Genomic DNA, 16,664 nt, shown 5'->3' with positions numbered 1-16,664 from the left:
GCAGGGTCCCCACATTCCCAGTGCTTTTCCAGAATACATAAATTAAAAAACTTAATCTGTTGTAGCTGTTGGTGATTATGTGCTTTTAATGTGTTTGCACTCAGAAATGGTACATTATCAGAAACACTTAGAGATAGATGGGAGATGATCTCAGAATTACCTAGTCCATTCCAGTTCTTTGGAACAGAATTAGATAATTCCCAAAAGATGTTTAGCTCCTGTGGTTGCCCGATCCTACACTAGAATACTTGTACTTAACTATATACTTGTCTTTAAAAGGTGTTTCTTAATGCCTAACAAGGTCTGTGCTGTAAATTAAGCCAGTTGTTTCTGATACAGATCAATAACCAGCACAGATCTAATAGGTTGGATGGTGGGTCCTTGAACAACCTGGTCTAGTGGGAGGTGTCCCTGCCCATGGCAGGGGAGGTTGGGACTGGATGATCTTTAAGGTCCATTCCAAGCCCTAAACGTTTTATGATTCTGTGATTCTGCGGTATACCAGCATAAATCAATCAATGATACAATGTAGCTCTCAGTTATTTCTAACAAAGAAAACACTGCTTCCTGTTGCAGCTGCTGAGGGGCAGCCACTCCTCATCCCCTTCATCACCTCGCTGCTGGGACACGGTGCTGCTTTAGAGGGTTACACATCAGTGTCTTACCAGCTGCTGGCAATGCCACACTAATCGTGTCTTCTGCAGTCAAATGCTAATTGCAACTTAATTTTCATTACATTTATATTTACTGACTGACACCAGAGATCATATGAGATCATATTTTTGTTTGATTTTTTGGATAAATATTAATTAATTTACAGTGGCACCATACTTTGGGTAGTTTCCTTTCTCATACACCAGGTTTGTTTGGTTTTGGGTTTTTTAAAATAATGTTACTATATTTTTCATTAAGCAGAAGCAAATAAGCCATTTCTCTCCATAATGAGACAATACAGATGGCATGCTGGGGTTCTGGGTGAGCTGGCAATTTCCAGATCAAATTTACCTAATTCCCAAGTTCAACACAAAAAAGGCTTATTGGCTGTCCACCACATAAATGCCATGTGGGCTCTGGGGTAAGGTAGGTTCTTCCTGCATGACAGAAGGAAGCCCACCCTTGGAACATGCTAAAGAACCTGGTCTGTGCATTATCTGCATTCAAAGTCTACTCCCTTTCTATGAAACGCTGACAGAAGGAAAATATATAAAATCTTGTTTTAGTCACTGTTACCAATAGATAAGACTAAGTTTATTTGGCACCAGATCAGCTGAGTAAAGTCCTGTTTTCTGTGACTAACTTTCCTGTTCATATCTGCATTCTAAAGTAAGTCATATTCTGAGTCATTTTTTAAGATGTGAATGACACAAAAGGCTTAGGATAATGGCATACAAATCAAACGGGGTGTTCTTTGAAATATTCCACAGATAACATCACTTTTCACAGCAAAAACTCTGTTTCTTTTCTACACTGAATGGAGAACAGAGATTGAGAGTAAGCATTCTGCAAATGGCATGAAGAAAGAAAGATGCATGTATACAACGAATTTATAAACACAGATGCATATACACTTACCTGAGCAGATGTAAAAGTCACTAAAACAAATAGAGCTGAAAGGAAGAGGGAAGAACCTCACCCATGCCAAAGATTGCTATAAAGAAGTGTAGAATATAGCACCAATGTGCAATTACTGCAAATTAGGAGAAACACTTGGAAGTAAATCAAACACAGGTCCCTTCTCTACCATGTCCCTCAATTGTTGGCTATTGCCAGTTTCAGGGTGGCTGATATTTCTGTCCCAATAAGCCCCCTTTCAAAAAAAAAATCTAGATCTTGAGGCCAAGACAGATACACTTTCTGCTCTGGGCTGAAAGAAAGAGTGTCAGCGAGGGACCACAGATGGGAGATGGTATCAGCTCCTTGGGAGTTCCACCTCGTGCTTCATGCTGCAGGGTCCCAGGATGAGCTGGCAGTGCCCATCTCAACAGGCTCTGCTGGCTCATTTCCCCATTGTCACTCCTGTTAGGGATTTGGATTACCTAGCAGCTTCCATGGTGGCACAGCCTGGCTGCCAGCTCTGTGGCACAAACCGCGCCATCAGGACCCCAGCGCCTCTGACACTGTCTGCAGCGTATACACCGTATCCAGCCCGGTGCAAGACCACAGGAGCAGGGCTGCAGGTGAAGATTCATCTTCTTGCTGTACTCTTTCACTACTGTCCTGCAGTGCAATTGTCACTGAATGTGTTCCCTCCCCTCTCCTTCCATTTCCCTGGCTCTGACTGCAAGCTGTTTGGTGCAGACTGCCTTTCAGCATGAGGCTGCTCAGTGTGCAGCCTAAGACAGCACCCACATCTGAGCTAAAGCTTCAGGGAGCAAGGCAAATACAGACAGCAAGCTGTTTTCTTCACAGTAGGTATACATTTTGCCCTTGATCATCCATTGCACAGTAATCCCCAAAAGTCAACTTTCTGAAGGCAGTCTGTGAGATTCACTGGCTCTTGCCTTAAGAGCTGGATGGCAAAATACAGCTGCTGGATTCTCTCAGGTGCATTCCTAGGAATATACAGAGACTATTGGAGCAAACAGGCTTGTGTTAGGCATGCTCTTCTCATGGCAACTTTCTTGGCCATTTCTGCCACCGGTAATTACTAAAGCGTAAACAAACAAATAAGGGCAAATATGTGTATGCCTAAACTCTGACATTATGTTATGGTTCTTTGTACTAACAAACAATAGCCCCACAGTATAGTTTATTACTGTAAAAGCAGAAAGATACAATTTGTAAAACATAAAATTATCTGCTGTAAACAAAGCAGATAATTTCTTTCTGATTGAAAGAAAAATAAACTAAACAATCATACTGTAATTGGCTTAGATGCCTTAATCAGTGCCAATTATGCTGTGGCTGCTATGGTTTACAGGGATTAGATAGTACTTTCTCTCACTTAAATTAGTTAAAACATTGTGTGAATGTTAATGATTTATTTGTCTGTAAATATGTCAGTAAATATGTTATAATTTTTATGTGTTCAACTAAGAAGTTACATACAAAAAAATATTTTGATGTTTGACATTGGAATTAATTCTAGTGTTCAGTTATATAATCTTTCTCATTATGCCTATGCTTCACCAAAAGTAGCTTTAAAATATGTAATATATATTTATAATTCATTTTCACACAGCTATAACAAGGTTAATGATAGGTGAGAATAATTATTTTCCAAGTTTGGTATTAGATGTGATATCTGAAATTTCTTCTCAGGAATAATTTTCTATGCAGTACAATTACTACTTTTTTGTTTAGAGAATTTATTTTGGTTTGCTAATGGGAACTTCTAAAAAGTCATAAGTTATGCTTTTAAAACAAATTCTAAATATTCAAATTCGCAATAATTGACTGATGTATCTCTACTTCAGCATTAGTTGGTCTCTCATCACATCTGGTGTTTTCTTGAGGATAAATGCCTAGAAAAATGGGTTAAAACAATTTTAGCTGAGAATGAAGTAGCAAGTTAATAAACAAAACCCGACAATAAGACCCCAATAAAAGCAAACTATTTTCCAAACCCTTTATGAAAATCTGTTCTTTAAAAGGAAGTTTCATGCTGTTCTGCAGAACACTTCTTATAAGATCAAACTGTGAATCCCCAGCAGAACCTCAGCTGTTCCAGAAATACAGATAAAATGCACAAAGCAAAACAATACTTTGTGTCTCATCCCTTCTGAAAGTCTTGGTCTATTCATCACAATTCTCGGTATTGCCCACCACTACCAGCTTCTTTTAATCAACTGCTTTTATACTCATTCTGGTAATTGCTTGTTATCCATTTCCACACCACTGGCTTATTCATTATTTCCAGCAAAACAGTACAGACCTCATTTTATGGAAGTGATTTGTGTACAGCACATAAATTCTTTTTAATTTTAATGGAGTTTGATTGAAATTTGATTCAAATTCAAATAATTAATTAAATTTTTCCTTTCTAAATTCATTTCAGTATAAGTGGATTCTATCTTTCTTGATTTCTTTGAAATTATAGTCATTAAAAAATAAATTGGAATTTAAAATTCTGAAATTGAAAAGCATTGAAAAACACAATTTCACAAAGAAAATTTTGATGTAAAATCAGAAAACAGTGATGCAGAAAGAAATTTCTTCCTCTGTCAACACACTTTCCCAAATTTTTGTATTTCTGGAACAAAAAATACTTTAGAATTCCATGAGTGTAGAAATAGCTACAAATGGTAGTCAGAATTCATTTCATAACAACATTTAGTAAGCTTCTTAAAACATTAATTTCAAAAAATAGCTTTCAATTTTGAAAAATTAAAACATTGTAAATTTTAAAAGAAATAAAGGATTTCTTAACTTCTGTATGTAAAAACTGCCTTTGTTGTTAGAAAAATAAATGTACATTTACCTCTTCCAAAACAGAAATGTTACAAGAAGCATGTTTTATTCCCAAACACAAAAGATTAAACCTTTTTAAAGCTTGTTATGAAAATATCTATTATGCACAGTGTACTTTTTCCGATTTATAACTATTCTAAAATGTATATTGTTTGAAGCATCTCCTTGATTTTGAACTTTAAAACAAATGTAGTAGAATTTATATTTTCAAATAATTCTGACAATTCAGGTAATAATTTTAGCCTCTACAACAAGTTGTTTTTAATATAATATATTTAACTGATATTTATATTTAATCATGTTTGGAAATCTCTTCCTGAAATCACTTAACTTGTGGAAATTGAGAAAATTGGTTTAGGTAATTTTAGAGATTTGTATAGCTTCTTTATACTTTGGGACACAGAGTAGTTTGGCCACTTCAGATGGGGAGGAAAAAAAATAGTCACATCATTTTTTTAAAAAGTCCCTCAAAAAACTCTGAGAAGCATATAAAGCCACATTAACTATGTGACACTTTTCCGTTATAAATTCATTCCATTTGACACCATGGCAATCTCTCCTGACATCACCACACAGAAAGGCAGCTAGAACACTTTTAAAGGACAGAACAATTACATATGCTCCCCAAAAATATTGGGAGAATTTGCAATGAAAAGATGATCTTGCATTGAATACTGTTCAGTAGAAGAATGATAAACCAGCGCATTTGAGCACAGAGGCAAATGTCAGGGTACTGCAGAAATCTCTTTTCTACCTTCACCCTGAATGTGAGGCTGCATATTTATATGGCCAAAGGACCCGGTGCCCCTCAGCCCCTCCTTGGGAACAGCACAGTTAACAGAGCCCGACGGGAATTTAGAGATCCAGGAGGAGACAGCAACCAAGGCTTCACTTCTCCCTCCCAAAACTGAAACCCATTGCATGTAAAGTGAGACAATAAATGCCTTTGGAACCCGGGGAGGATTTTGTACCAAGCTTGTTAGAGCTGCATAAATATCAGGGAAAGGAAAGGAAAGGAAAGGAAAGGAAAGGAAAGGAAAGGAAAGGAAAGGAAAGGAAAGGAAAGGAAAGGAAAGGAAAGGAAAAAAGGAAAGGAAAGGAAAGGAAGAAAGGAAAGGAAAAGAAAGGAAAGAGAAAGGAAAAAAGGAAAAGGAAAAGGAAAGGAAAGGAAAGGAAAGGAAAGGAAAGGAAAGGAAAGAAGGAAAGGAAAGGAAAGGAAAGGAAAGGAAAGGAAAGAAAGGAAAGGAAAGGAAAGGAAAGGAAAGGAAAGGAAAGGAAAGGAAAGGAAAGGAAAGAAAGGAAAGGAAAGGAAAGGAAAGGAAAGGAAAGGAAAGGAAAGGAAAGGAAAGGAAAGGAAAGGAAAGGAAAGGAAAGGAAAGGAAAGGAAAGGAAAGGAAAGGAAAGGAAAGGAAAGGAAAGGAAAGGAAATTACAAAACAAAAAAATGAAGCGAAAATAGTGTACATACGAACCTTATAATGTGATGTGATTTTTCACATCTTTTAAGAACAAATATTTGATCTGATTTGAATCTGTGACACTTTCACATTTAAATATTATGGGGTTTGCTGTTAACTTCAGCATATTTTTCTGAGAAATCATGGACTTCAGAAGTTGATGAGAAATTTCTGTGATTTAAACTTTTAGTTTAAAACTAACCAATTTCTCCTCGCTGGCCCTCCAGGTGCTGCTTCTAAACCTCTTAGAAATAGGAAAGGCATGAGGAATTGCTGGGGTCAGTTTTGAAATCATTTTTTATTTAACCTATACAGTTCTATATATGCTGGTTAGCACTGTGAGCCCAGCTGGAGTAATTATATGCATCTTTTATGATATAGATTATTTTCATTTGTACTCTATTTTTATATATATATATATATATATATATATATATATATATATATAAAATTAGTTATTCTAAATCAGTGTAGAGCACCAAGTTCTAGACATACACTTTTTGTAGTTATAAAACCACTTAGTTAAATTACACTTCTCTCTGTAAAAGGGAGTTTGGGTCCACTCCTTCCCAGTTAAACTGGTGGTTCAAGAGTTGGATCATAATCATCCTTGAGGTCCAGAAGAGCATGTGCTAGAGGGTAGGGTACCAGCTGGGAGAGCTGGGACCTAGGCCATATGCTTTTTCCCCATGGAGACAGAGTTGATTGGTATTTGTTTTGTGATTTTTTCTTTATTTTTCCCTGTGGTGAATTTCAGTATTTGCAGGAATTGACTCCATTCAGAATATTCTCTGCATCAGAAAACAGGCTGCTGGTGCAACCTATTCGCACACCCTGCTCTCCTTGGCCCCCTGCCCCGTGCATCTCCAGCGGCAATTCTGTCGGGGCAAAGACTTCGCTGTGACTGGGGATTCTTCAGCAAAGAAGTTTCTTGATGCTTCCCGAAAGCATTCACGGGTGCTTACTTCCTGCCCTCTGCGCTGTGAATGGAAAGTAGCAAATAATTAAAAAAAAAATTGAAAAAAAAATAAAAAGAAGGGAAAAAAAAAGAAATAAAGCACAGAAGAATTCGCCTTTTTCTGGAGGGGAAAAAAAAATTAAATATTTCTTTCCCATGATGAGGGCGGCCGGGGGGGTTGAAACAGAAACCCCACAAGGGTTATTTCCCAGCGCCGCGCACGCTGAGCTCTAGGAATGAGTCAGGCTCTCAGTGCTGCCGCAGCCGGCGGAGCCCGCGCCCGTGCAGCGCCGAGCGCGGCGGGGCCGGGCCGGGGCCGGGGCCGGGCCGGGCCCTGCCGGGACCCCCTGGGGCTCTCGCCCCGGGCCGTGCCTGGCCGCGGCGCTCGCGGCGACCCTTGCGGTATGCGGCTGCCTTTGGCAGGGGCACATGAAGGATTTCATTGAGTGTGAAGACAGAGAGCAGAGACAGAAAGCAGAAGGAGGCGGCTGCAGCCTTTGTAGTCGGGGAGGAATGCGGAAATGTTGAAGCACTATGTCAAACTTTTTTGAAACGGGGTCAAGTCACATTCAGCCAGCGTGGGAAAGCAAGGGAAAAAAAAAAGTTGAGGAGAGGGAAAAAAAAAAAAAAAAAAAAAAAAAAGGCAGCAAGCTGCTGCTGCTCCCAGGCAGAATAGAGGCCGGGGGAGCGAGCGAGCAGCGGCAGCGCAGCGCCGGGGCAGCGGCGGAGCGGCGGCGGCGCCGAGGGCCGGTGCCCGAGCCCCGCACCGCAAGCTGTGGCCGGCGGGGCTGCGATCGTGGCGCTGCAGCTCCCCGGGGGCCGCCGGCCGCGATTTTTATTTCGCGTTTTCCTTTTCCCCGGGCAGGGTGGGGGCGGGAGGAACGGGCTGGGGGACGAGTGCGAGCTCCTTCTGCGCCAAGGTGCAGCCCGGCGGCGGCGGCGGCAGGAGGATGCGAGCCGAGGGCGGCCGAGCCGCGGATCAGCTACCTGTGTGGCCCGGGCGGCCGCTGCCGGGACCTGCCGGAGACATCGCCATGTGAAGGGGCAGACCCCGGGCCGGCTCTCCACCCCGCCTCGCTCAATGGGAGGTTTGTGTTAGAGAGGACTCACCCCCTCCCTCCCCCCCCTCCACCCCCCGGGGCTGAGGATTATTTGGGGAACTGGTGGCGGTGCAGGCGGCCGTGGCGCACACCAGGTAACGCGGGGCGCCCATGTGCTCCGCGCACCCGGCCCCGCGGCGTGGCCCACACGCCGTCCCCTCCCCGCCCGGCCCGGGAGCCCACGCCGCTCGCCCCCCCTCCCCGCGGGCGGCACCGCGGACGCGTCCCTTCGGCGGCCGGGCCGGGGCAGCGCGCCCCGCGGTGCCGCCGCAGCCGCCTCGGGGTCGGTGCGGGGGCGCGGAGGGGCCCGCGGGGGAAGGGGTGCCCTCAGGGGGAGCCGCCGGGGGGGGTCCTCTCTGCGTCCTGCCGAGCAGCGGAGCCGGGCCCCCCTCCCCGCCCCGTCCGCTGAGAGGAAGCGCGGGGACGCGGCTCCCCGCGTGTCCCCCGCCGCCACCCCCCGCCGCCTGCGGGGCGCCCGCGGAGGGGAGCGCGGCGGGGGCAGCGGCGGCCGGGGGCGGCCCCGGTGCCCCGCCGTGCCCGGGGAGGGCGAGCACGGGTAAGTTTCCACGCGGCCGCGCCGGGGCAGAGGCCCGCCGGCCCCGCCGCCACGCACGCGCGGCGCCGCTACCCGCCGCTCGGGGGCGCCCTGCCCGCGGCGCGGGGCCGGAGGGGGCGCGGGCGGCCGCGGCGGGGGCGCGGGGTGGGCTGGGGTCCCCCCGCACACCGGGCTCGGGCAGGGGTCACCCCGCACACCGGGCTCGGGCACGGGTACCCCCGCACACCGGGCTCCGGGGACGGCCCATGCTCGGTGTCGCCCGGTGATGCTGCAGGCGGGGGACGCAGGGCTGCCCGGTGGCTGGGGCGATGCGATGCCGTGGCAGCTGTGCTGGGAACTGAAGCCGGCGAGGCAGGGAGCCGCCTCCGGCTGCAGCCGTGGAGAAGGGTTGAGCAGTGGGCACAGGTTTCCTTCAGATTGCGCTTTTCATCTCCAGCTGAGGTGTAAGATCAGCTAAGTGTGCGGAATAGCCGTCGTGCTTTGTGCTTCAATTCCACATAAGAGATCCCCGACTCATCTATGTGGGACTCATTCATCGTAGCGCGGTAAAAATGTGGTGTAGGACAGGGCTACAATCCTGGAGGTCACTGTATCGCTGTGTTAAAAAGGGTCAGGGGGAAGGGAGGAATTGATGTGGAGCTTTGTGAAGGGAGAGGGTTTGCACAGTCCTGCAGAAAGTGGATGAAACTGGATGCAGAAGTGCTTCTGTTCTACAGCCTCATGCACTCTGCAGCAGAGCATGCTGTTCCTGAAGACATCTTTCACCATGCTGCTTTGCAAGGAGCTGCCAGTGACACATGTAGCAGTACACACAGCCAATACTCTTGCTTGATAGTAAATTTGCTGAAGTGCATATTTCTGAGCCTGCTTCAGCACACAATGCTTCATAGAGTGTTATTGCCATCTCAGTCTGCATGTATTTCTTCTCTCCACAGGTGCTTTGTTTCTTGCATTGTGTTCATGATCTTTCCATGAAGGCCTTAGCACAGGAGAGAGCAGACCAAGGCAGATACCTCCAAATGCTATTATTTACTAGCTAGTGTCAGTAATATAGCAAAATATATGTGCAGGACTCCACCGCGTTAAATGAGGAAAACTTGGGAGTCCTGAAATCCTGACATAAGTTCTTTTTAGGAACGCTTCCTCTCACACATGCCTAGCTAGTTCTGCCATCCCCATCACCCATGTGTCTCGGGGTCATCATCTTTAGGCCATTCTCAGTGAAACCCCTGAGGATGCTGTTGCTCTGTAGCCGAATGCGTACCTAGCCTTCTGCGCAGACCGTGATAACTCTGTAGTGTATCAGCCACTCCGGGACCTTGATACATATGTCACCCTCATGGTTCGCGTCTTCCTTTCCACCATGATTTTGCTTTGCATATCTGTATTAGCTTAATTTTAGCAGGTTTTGAACAGTGCAAAGTCATGAAGTAAACTAAACTAAACTCAATTTTTTTGCTTGGTTTGTCCTCCAGATTTGTTTGGCTTTACACAGGCAATGCTCCCAAAGACTGTATGATAATTCCTGGTGGCCAAAAGCAGAGGCGCATTGTGGCCAGTACAGAAAAAGAGCAAGAACAGGAGGGCAGGAGCTTCCTGCTGCCTCTCTGGCAGAGGCACCAAGTGCGTGGCCTGTCTGCATCCCAGCAAAGTACTGGTTTTTCGAAAAGTAAGTGAGACTGAGAGCCACCTCGGGGCACTTGGAGAGGAGGAAGAGGACTGGTGCCAGCATGGATAAGGACAGCACAAACCTGGCTGACCAGCAGTATGAGTGTGTGGCTGAGATTGGGGAAGGAGCCTACGGGAAGGTGTTCAAGGCCCGAGACTTGAAGAACGGAGGTCGCTTTGTTGCGCTGAAGCGGGTGCGGGTGCAGACCAGCGAGGAGGGGATGCCACTGTCCACTATCCGAGAGGTGGCGGTTCTGAGGCACCTGGAGACGTTCGAACACCCCAACGTGGTCAGGTGAGGAGGTGGGACACTGTCCTGATCAGTGAGGTCCTGGGTACAGTATATGGATTGGGTGAGTGAGAGTTTGGGGGCATAAATGGAATGGACACTAGTTTGGGTTTGTGGCTGGAGTGAGCACTAAACTGGGTGCATGAAGTGTGGTTTGAGGTTTCAACAGGCCATGGTGCTGCCTGCCAGACCTCACCTCATCCCTGTGCGTTGCCTCCCACACACACAAACACCCATCTCCAGAGGCATAGGTGTGTGATTTAAGTGTTGGAATGGATGGGCAAGGAGCCATATATATACTATTTCCTCAGGCATGAGAGAAAATGAAAAAAACCCAACCTCTCCCTGGTTTTGTCTGACCTATTAGTACTGCCAGTTGCAGCTGATTTTTACCAGCTCCGTTGATTGTAGAAATTACAAGAATGAGAGTAGTAGTGGAATGTACATTCTGCCTTTTTAGGTGCTTTTATAGAGAGCTGTAGATTATGGTGTTAAAAAGAAGCAACAGCTTAAGACTTCAAGCTTTTCAAGCAGCCTTAGGGTTGAGTATTGTTTGGTACTAATTTTCACCACGAGCTGTTGATTCTGCTACCAGGAGGGCAAAAGTACAGGTGTCAGACCTTTCTCACAAAATGGTGGCAGTGGCCCCAGGATGTCCCTTCTGTTGTGTCAGTAGCATAAATCCTGGATAAGTGGCCTGTGCTCTCAATGATAAAGATAGCCCTACTGTAACCTCTTACATTTTTCTCTAGCTAGAAGCCTTCAGCAGCCTGTGAGCATCTTTTATTAAAATTGTGAACTTTAAGAAGTAAGTTTCACTTTCCAGATACTCACAATGAAACTGGTCAGCATCTTGCTGGTGGTGCTGTATTAGCAAGAGAATGCCATTCTTTGTTTTACTTACATGCATATTACACAGCAAAAGGAAAACATTTTTGTACTTCACTAACACCAAGACTCTTTCAGTCTTAGAGAAATAGATACTCTGAACTCACAGGTGAATTTCAAAATGCCTTACACGTGTAATCGTCCTTTTTTGTAGGGTCTGAGATCAGGGGGTGTTCATTAGGCACAAAAGGAAAGATGAGACAGAATAATATATAAGTTACGAAAGTCAATTGCTAGGGATGAATTCACTTTTGTTCATTTCAAGGTAGTGTAATGTGACAGTCTCCTTTATGTCAAAACTGACTAGGCAGAGTGCATGTATTCTGAAATGCTGACCATGGAGTGCATGCCATCAGTCTCACTTTAGTGGCAATGGGACACACAGGCTGCAGCTCACACTTCCATTGCTCATCACGCAAATCCACAATTCAGTTAATAAGCATTATCTTGACTGGCACCTACTAATGGCAGAGGCTTAGTCAGTATACTTCAAAAGTTGGCATCCTGTGTTTGCTCACTGAATCAAGTGACTTGGTTTAGAGGAGCACGTGCAAAGTTGGTCCTTAGCAGTAGAGGAATAATTGGGAGCTGTCAAAATCTTTGAAATGCAGCCCATCAGTTTATGGGAGAAGATGAGGATTTAGTTGTCCAGGCTTAGGCATTTATATATTTGAAAGATAAATCTTGTTTGGGAATATTTGAACATAATAGTTAAGAATTTTTCTGCCATTAACATCTTTCCATGTGATATAAAAGATCTTTTTAAGAGCTTTCTAATCTTGAATGCAGCTAAATGATTGAAATAGAGTTCTTGTTTTTCAAAGAGCTATTTGATAAACTGACTTTGCAACTGCAGGCTTTTACTTGATACAGGTGCAGTTGAATCTCAACAGAGCATTGCATAAATACATTGAAGCTTCAGATATTTTTACAAGCTTGAATGAAAACTCTGCAAAGCAGTGAGCATTTGAACCAGCAATATGAGAATGTAATTTTAATGTAAAAATCTGTGAAAGTGTGTTTCAGGTCCTCATAGTGGTGTTGAGAAGCCTGTACCTTTTGCCATAAGCAGCATTTGAGACACAAGGGACTGGCTGGTAATGTATCAGGGTGCTTGGGACATTGGTTGCACACCTTTTTCCACAAAAAGGCAGAAGATAAGCAATTCCAAACATTATCTCTTCTAAAATGTGAGGAATGCTATTCCTCACGTTTTATCATGTCCTTTGTCCATATTTTAACCTGTGGGGCAGATAAGGAGCCCTCTGGAGAGACCGGAATCATGTCCTTCAAATGGACAAATTATTTGAAAACATTTAAATGGCCCCGTTCTGTTACAAAATCTGGTAGAAGAGTTTGCAGTTTATTGAAATTAAATGTCTATTTTTGTGTTATGTAAATATACTCAGGAAAGGAAATACTATAAAAGAAGTTCTGCAATTTTAAGCAGCTGATCTAACTGTACTTATTGAACATATTATGATCAGAATATTTTAATTGTTTGGGCATGCATTCTGGAAACTGATATCATGGCCAGGCTAATTAATACAAACAATTCCAAATGCATTGTCTGCATACTGGATTAAAATATACATTGTTTTCACAGCACTGAGATAACAGCACAAAAATTTTAAACTAAATATTTTTGATTTTGAGAGGACCTTTAGTTTTTTTCTAAATATTACAAGCAGCTGGCCTGAGAGAACTATGCTGGAACTGCAGATACTGTGTTGTATCTGTTACCTCTGAGTAGTGGCATGTGTGATCCATGAGTTGCTCAATGCAGGCCAGCAGCCATTCAGTGAGTCAGGATTTAGACAGACTTTGTACAGAGGAGCTGCACAGGCCCTGTGGTCAGCTGTGGTGCTCTGGCATCAGCTGGCAGCAGAGATCTCAGGCCACATGAACGCAGGCTGAGTGTCATTTTCAGCTCCAGTGGCACCTCTGGGCTTCTCCAGAGAGTGCAGTGGGGATTTCAGCAGCCCAGGGCTTCTCTGTGGCCATGAAGTGGAGCTGGATGTGAAGAACAGTTTAGCAAGGAAAGGCCCAGCACTTTGTAGGCATAGGTGGAGCTTTGCTGGCCACAGGAGCAGGGTTCAGGACTAGCAGTGCTCCTCCAGTCCAGGTTTGTCCTAACAGTTGTAGAATCACTTCTTTGAGAAATAGTTAGAGCCAAAACTGGTTTCCAGTGCTTGGTACTAGGGCTGGAAGAGAATTTTCTCCATAAGGGAGAGATGTCCAAGTAGCCCAGAATAATTTTAAATATAATATCATATTTTTCCATGCTACTGCTTGCTAATTTTGAGAGCTTTGTTTTGTGTTTCTTTGTTCCAAGTGCAAGAAAAGCATCAAAGGGAAATATAATCTTCATCAGAACAATGATGGTAATGAAAATCTCTGTACTGTAATGGAAATACAGAGGACTGATCTAAATTTTTATAAGACTGTTAAGAGTAGTGTATAGAAAGGCATGGGGAAAAGGCAGTTGAAATAATTGCTATGTGCTTAAAATCCTTTCCTGTTCACATTTACCCTTTTTATAGAGCTCCTCTCGGACAGGACACCTTACTCTATTCTATTTATTTTCACAAAACAAAGTTTAAAATAGAATCTTGAAGAGTAAAGCTTACTGTAAATCAATCTGAAAATAACTATGTCATGGGCTTGGAAAAGTCCCTTGTAGCTGGTAGGATGATCAAGGTGCTCCTCTAGATCACCTTTCAGATGTAATACTTGAATAAAACTTTATTATATACAGTAGGTAAATCTGGCAAAAGTTGGTCCTGCAGTTCCTTAGCTTAATACTGTTTTAGTTGGGAAAAATGAAATATATGTCGATAAAGAACAGACTTTGCCAGGAATAAATGACATATTAGATTCAGGAAATTCCTGTGTGTAAAACTCTGCTGCAAGATATCTGTAAAAATTCTTCTTGTTATTATAATGCTAAATTCAGCTGTATCTTGCACTCATTTTATCTCTCTCCTGCTGGTAATCAGATGAATAATTTCCCCTGTATCTTAGTCATCATCAAACTCTGAATTTGCACTCTGGGAAGGTGATATGCAAGGCAGACTACTGTAGTTCTTGGCATGCTTGTTTTCTATCATATTTATATTTCTATTTAACAGTTTTAATAGCATTAAACCGTAAGCAAATTGAACAAAAATGCAAAGCTATATATTTTTGCTTCCTATCTTATAACTTTTCTTTTATAAATTCAACTTCTTCAGTATTTTCATGGTTTAATAACTTCCAGTATTTAAATAGCTGAAATGATGTTGAGTATGACCTATTAAAATATAGTCTACTCTGGGTTGGTTGTCATTTCAAAGGTAAGTGTCAGAGTAAGTGCCATTCAAAGTGATCTTAACTACGTAAGAAGTAAAAGTCTTATTCTCTCTTTCCTGATACCTTGCAGAATATGTGCCCCAGCTAACTGACTTAGGTTCAACAGCATGATCCGCCTGGAAGGAAGTCTGAATCTATTCCTCATTCTTTTTTGTGTACAAATCAGTGGGGGGAAACGCAGTAATTAGGACTATTTGCACAATTATGCCATGTTCAAGTTTATATGTTATTTTATGTCCACTGAACTATAAGTGGCACTGTAAACTGCTGACTGCAGTACAGCATGCATGTCAGGCTGCCTTTTCCCTGCTTTGCAATCCCGTGGTCCATGCTGTGGTCTCTTGATTTGCACTTGGGTGCTTGGTGGAGCCCCTCAGCTGATTGCCCTGGCAAAGCCCCCTGAGTGCTGGGGGGAGGTTGGCACACACATCGCTCCCCATCCCTGCATATAGACCATATATCCCTGGCATAAAGAGCAGCACTTGCTTTACCTTGCCCAGAGGCCCCAGAAGTGTATAAATGGCTTGGGGCTTAAAGTTTCCTTGTACCTTGAAGGTATTTTTCCAAGTGTCTTGAAGTTCCCTGTCTGACCTGGTAGAGCATGCAGGACATATCAATAGCAGATCATCAATACCTAGTTAACCTTTTGCAAGACAATTTGAGCATGTATTTGTTTTGCTTTTTTTCTGTTTTTAAACTGAAATTATGGGCAAGCATACAGAGGGAAAAAAATTCAGAAGGCAGTAGCTAATTTTATTTCTCTTTCTAATTTTTGGTGATGCTGATGCTGGCTTCTGGCTTTATTACTGTACTGTTAATAAGTTGAAAGGATGATCTTCTCAAAATCATTGAGATGCTCCATCCTGTCAAGTGAAACATTTCTATTTTAGGGGGTGTTTGTCTCTAGTGAATTCTGCTTCCTTCCTTCTTTTTTCTGCCAAGCTAATGTTAAACTTCTAGTCTGTGAGGTCATTCTTGCACATCAGCAGTGTGCTGTATTGTGTGATACAATTTATTTTTGTGTAGCATCACTCAATATGACATCTGGCAAGCCCCTAGAGACAAAGAAATGGTGATCTTTGCATTGCTAGTTAGAAGGATTGTCTTGCAAACAGAAAGAGTAAAATAAGATGCAGGGATGGAGTGGAGCAGAAGAAACTGAACTTGAAACTTGCCAAGTATTTGTGTGGCAGATGAATCTCAGCTGAGGTAGAAATGATGGATGAGTAATGGGAAGGAAAAACTGAATGAGCTTCAGAGTCATTTTTAGTCTCACACAAACAGGATCATTTTCAAGGCAGATGTGACGACGGGAAGTGCCTTGGCCAGGGAAAGGCATTTCCAGGCTGGAAAGCAGTTCTGGTCAGAAGGCAAGGGAGATCATCCCTGTACTGACTGGCCATTGCAAGGGACACTGCAGAAGCCTTGGGAAGGAAGGAACTGCAAATATTGGCTTCTCTGATGGCTGGAGGCAAAAGGAGAATGATAGGGTTGCCACTGAACAGGGCACACAGGTCTTGGGGAAATTTGTTGTCAGAGGACATTAGGCAAAGTGAACGCGTGCTGACCTGTCACCATCTGCTTGCGACCTTGCAGTCCACAGAATGAACATGTACTGAGAAGACAAGGATGTTCTTGCCAATCATATGAATTGTTTGTTAGTTAGGGATGTGATGATTTAATTTTAATACATGATCTGGCAGAAACAGGACAAGATAAGAGCATGTCAGGAAGGAAGGGTTGAGTATGGAATGGACTTCTGAGCCTTAGGAAGTTCAGTTTCTGGAATGAGTACAAGACCATTTTAAAAAGTATTTTATCTCATTCTAAATCTAAGCTTTTTACAAAAACCAGTCTTTGTATGAGTAAATGTTATTAATTTTAGATTATGTCCAGTACTCTCTTCCTTCTTTGAATCTGTGAATGATTATGTCTGTGCTCTTCTTGAAGAGATATAGCCTTGCTGGGTCCTGCCTGGAAGGAAAAAC

At 43.4% G+C, this 16,664-nt stretch overlaps 1 protein-coding gene across 5 annotated transcripts in view; it reads left to right on the top strand.

The window, feature by feature from the left end:
• Nucleotides 1–7,611: 7,611 nt before the first annotated feature.
• The window catches only part of CDK6 (cyclin dependent kinase 6), a 137,365-nt gene continuing 128,312 nt past the window's right edge, over nucleotides 7,612–16,664 (top strand). The window contains exons 1-2 of one of the 5 annotated variants that reach the window (XM_064704300.1): nucleotides 7,612–7,912; nucleotides 9,956–10,443. In XM_064704300.1, the coding sequence (XP_064560370.1) occupies nucleotides 10,211–10,443 (233 nt within the window). In that variant the 5' untranslated portion in view covers nucleotides 7,612–7,912; nucleotides 9,956–10,210. Of the gene's footprint in view, nucleotides 7,913–7,968; nucleotides 8,020–8,340; nucleotides 8,481–8,795; nucleotides 8,924–8,952; nucleotides 9,026–9,955; nucleotides 10,444–16,664 lie in introns of those variants that run through there. The other 4 variants (XM_064704301.1, XM_064704302.1, XM_064704304.1 and 1 more) reach the window with 4 other exon arrangements.

Source organism: Zonotrichia leucophrys, chromosome 2 (genome assembly GCF_028769735.1).
Source record: "Zonotrichia leucophrys gambelii isolate GWCS_2022_RI chromosome 2, RI_Zleu_2.0, whole genome shotgun sequence".
Classification (NCBI taxonomy): Eukaryota; Metazoa; Chordata; class Aves; order Passeriformes; family Passerellidae; genus Zonotrichia; species Zonotrichia leucophrys.
Note: the sequence above shows the minus strand (reverse complement) of the source record. Positions and strands in the feature narration are given on the sequence as shown.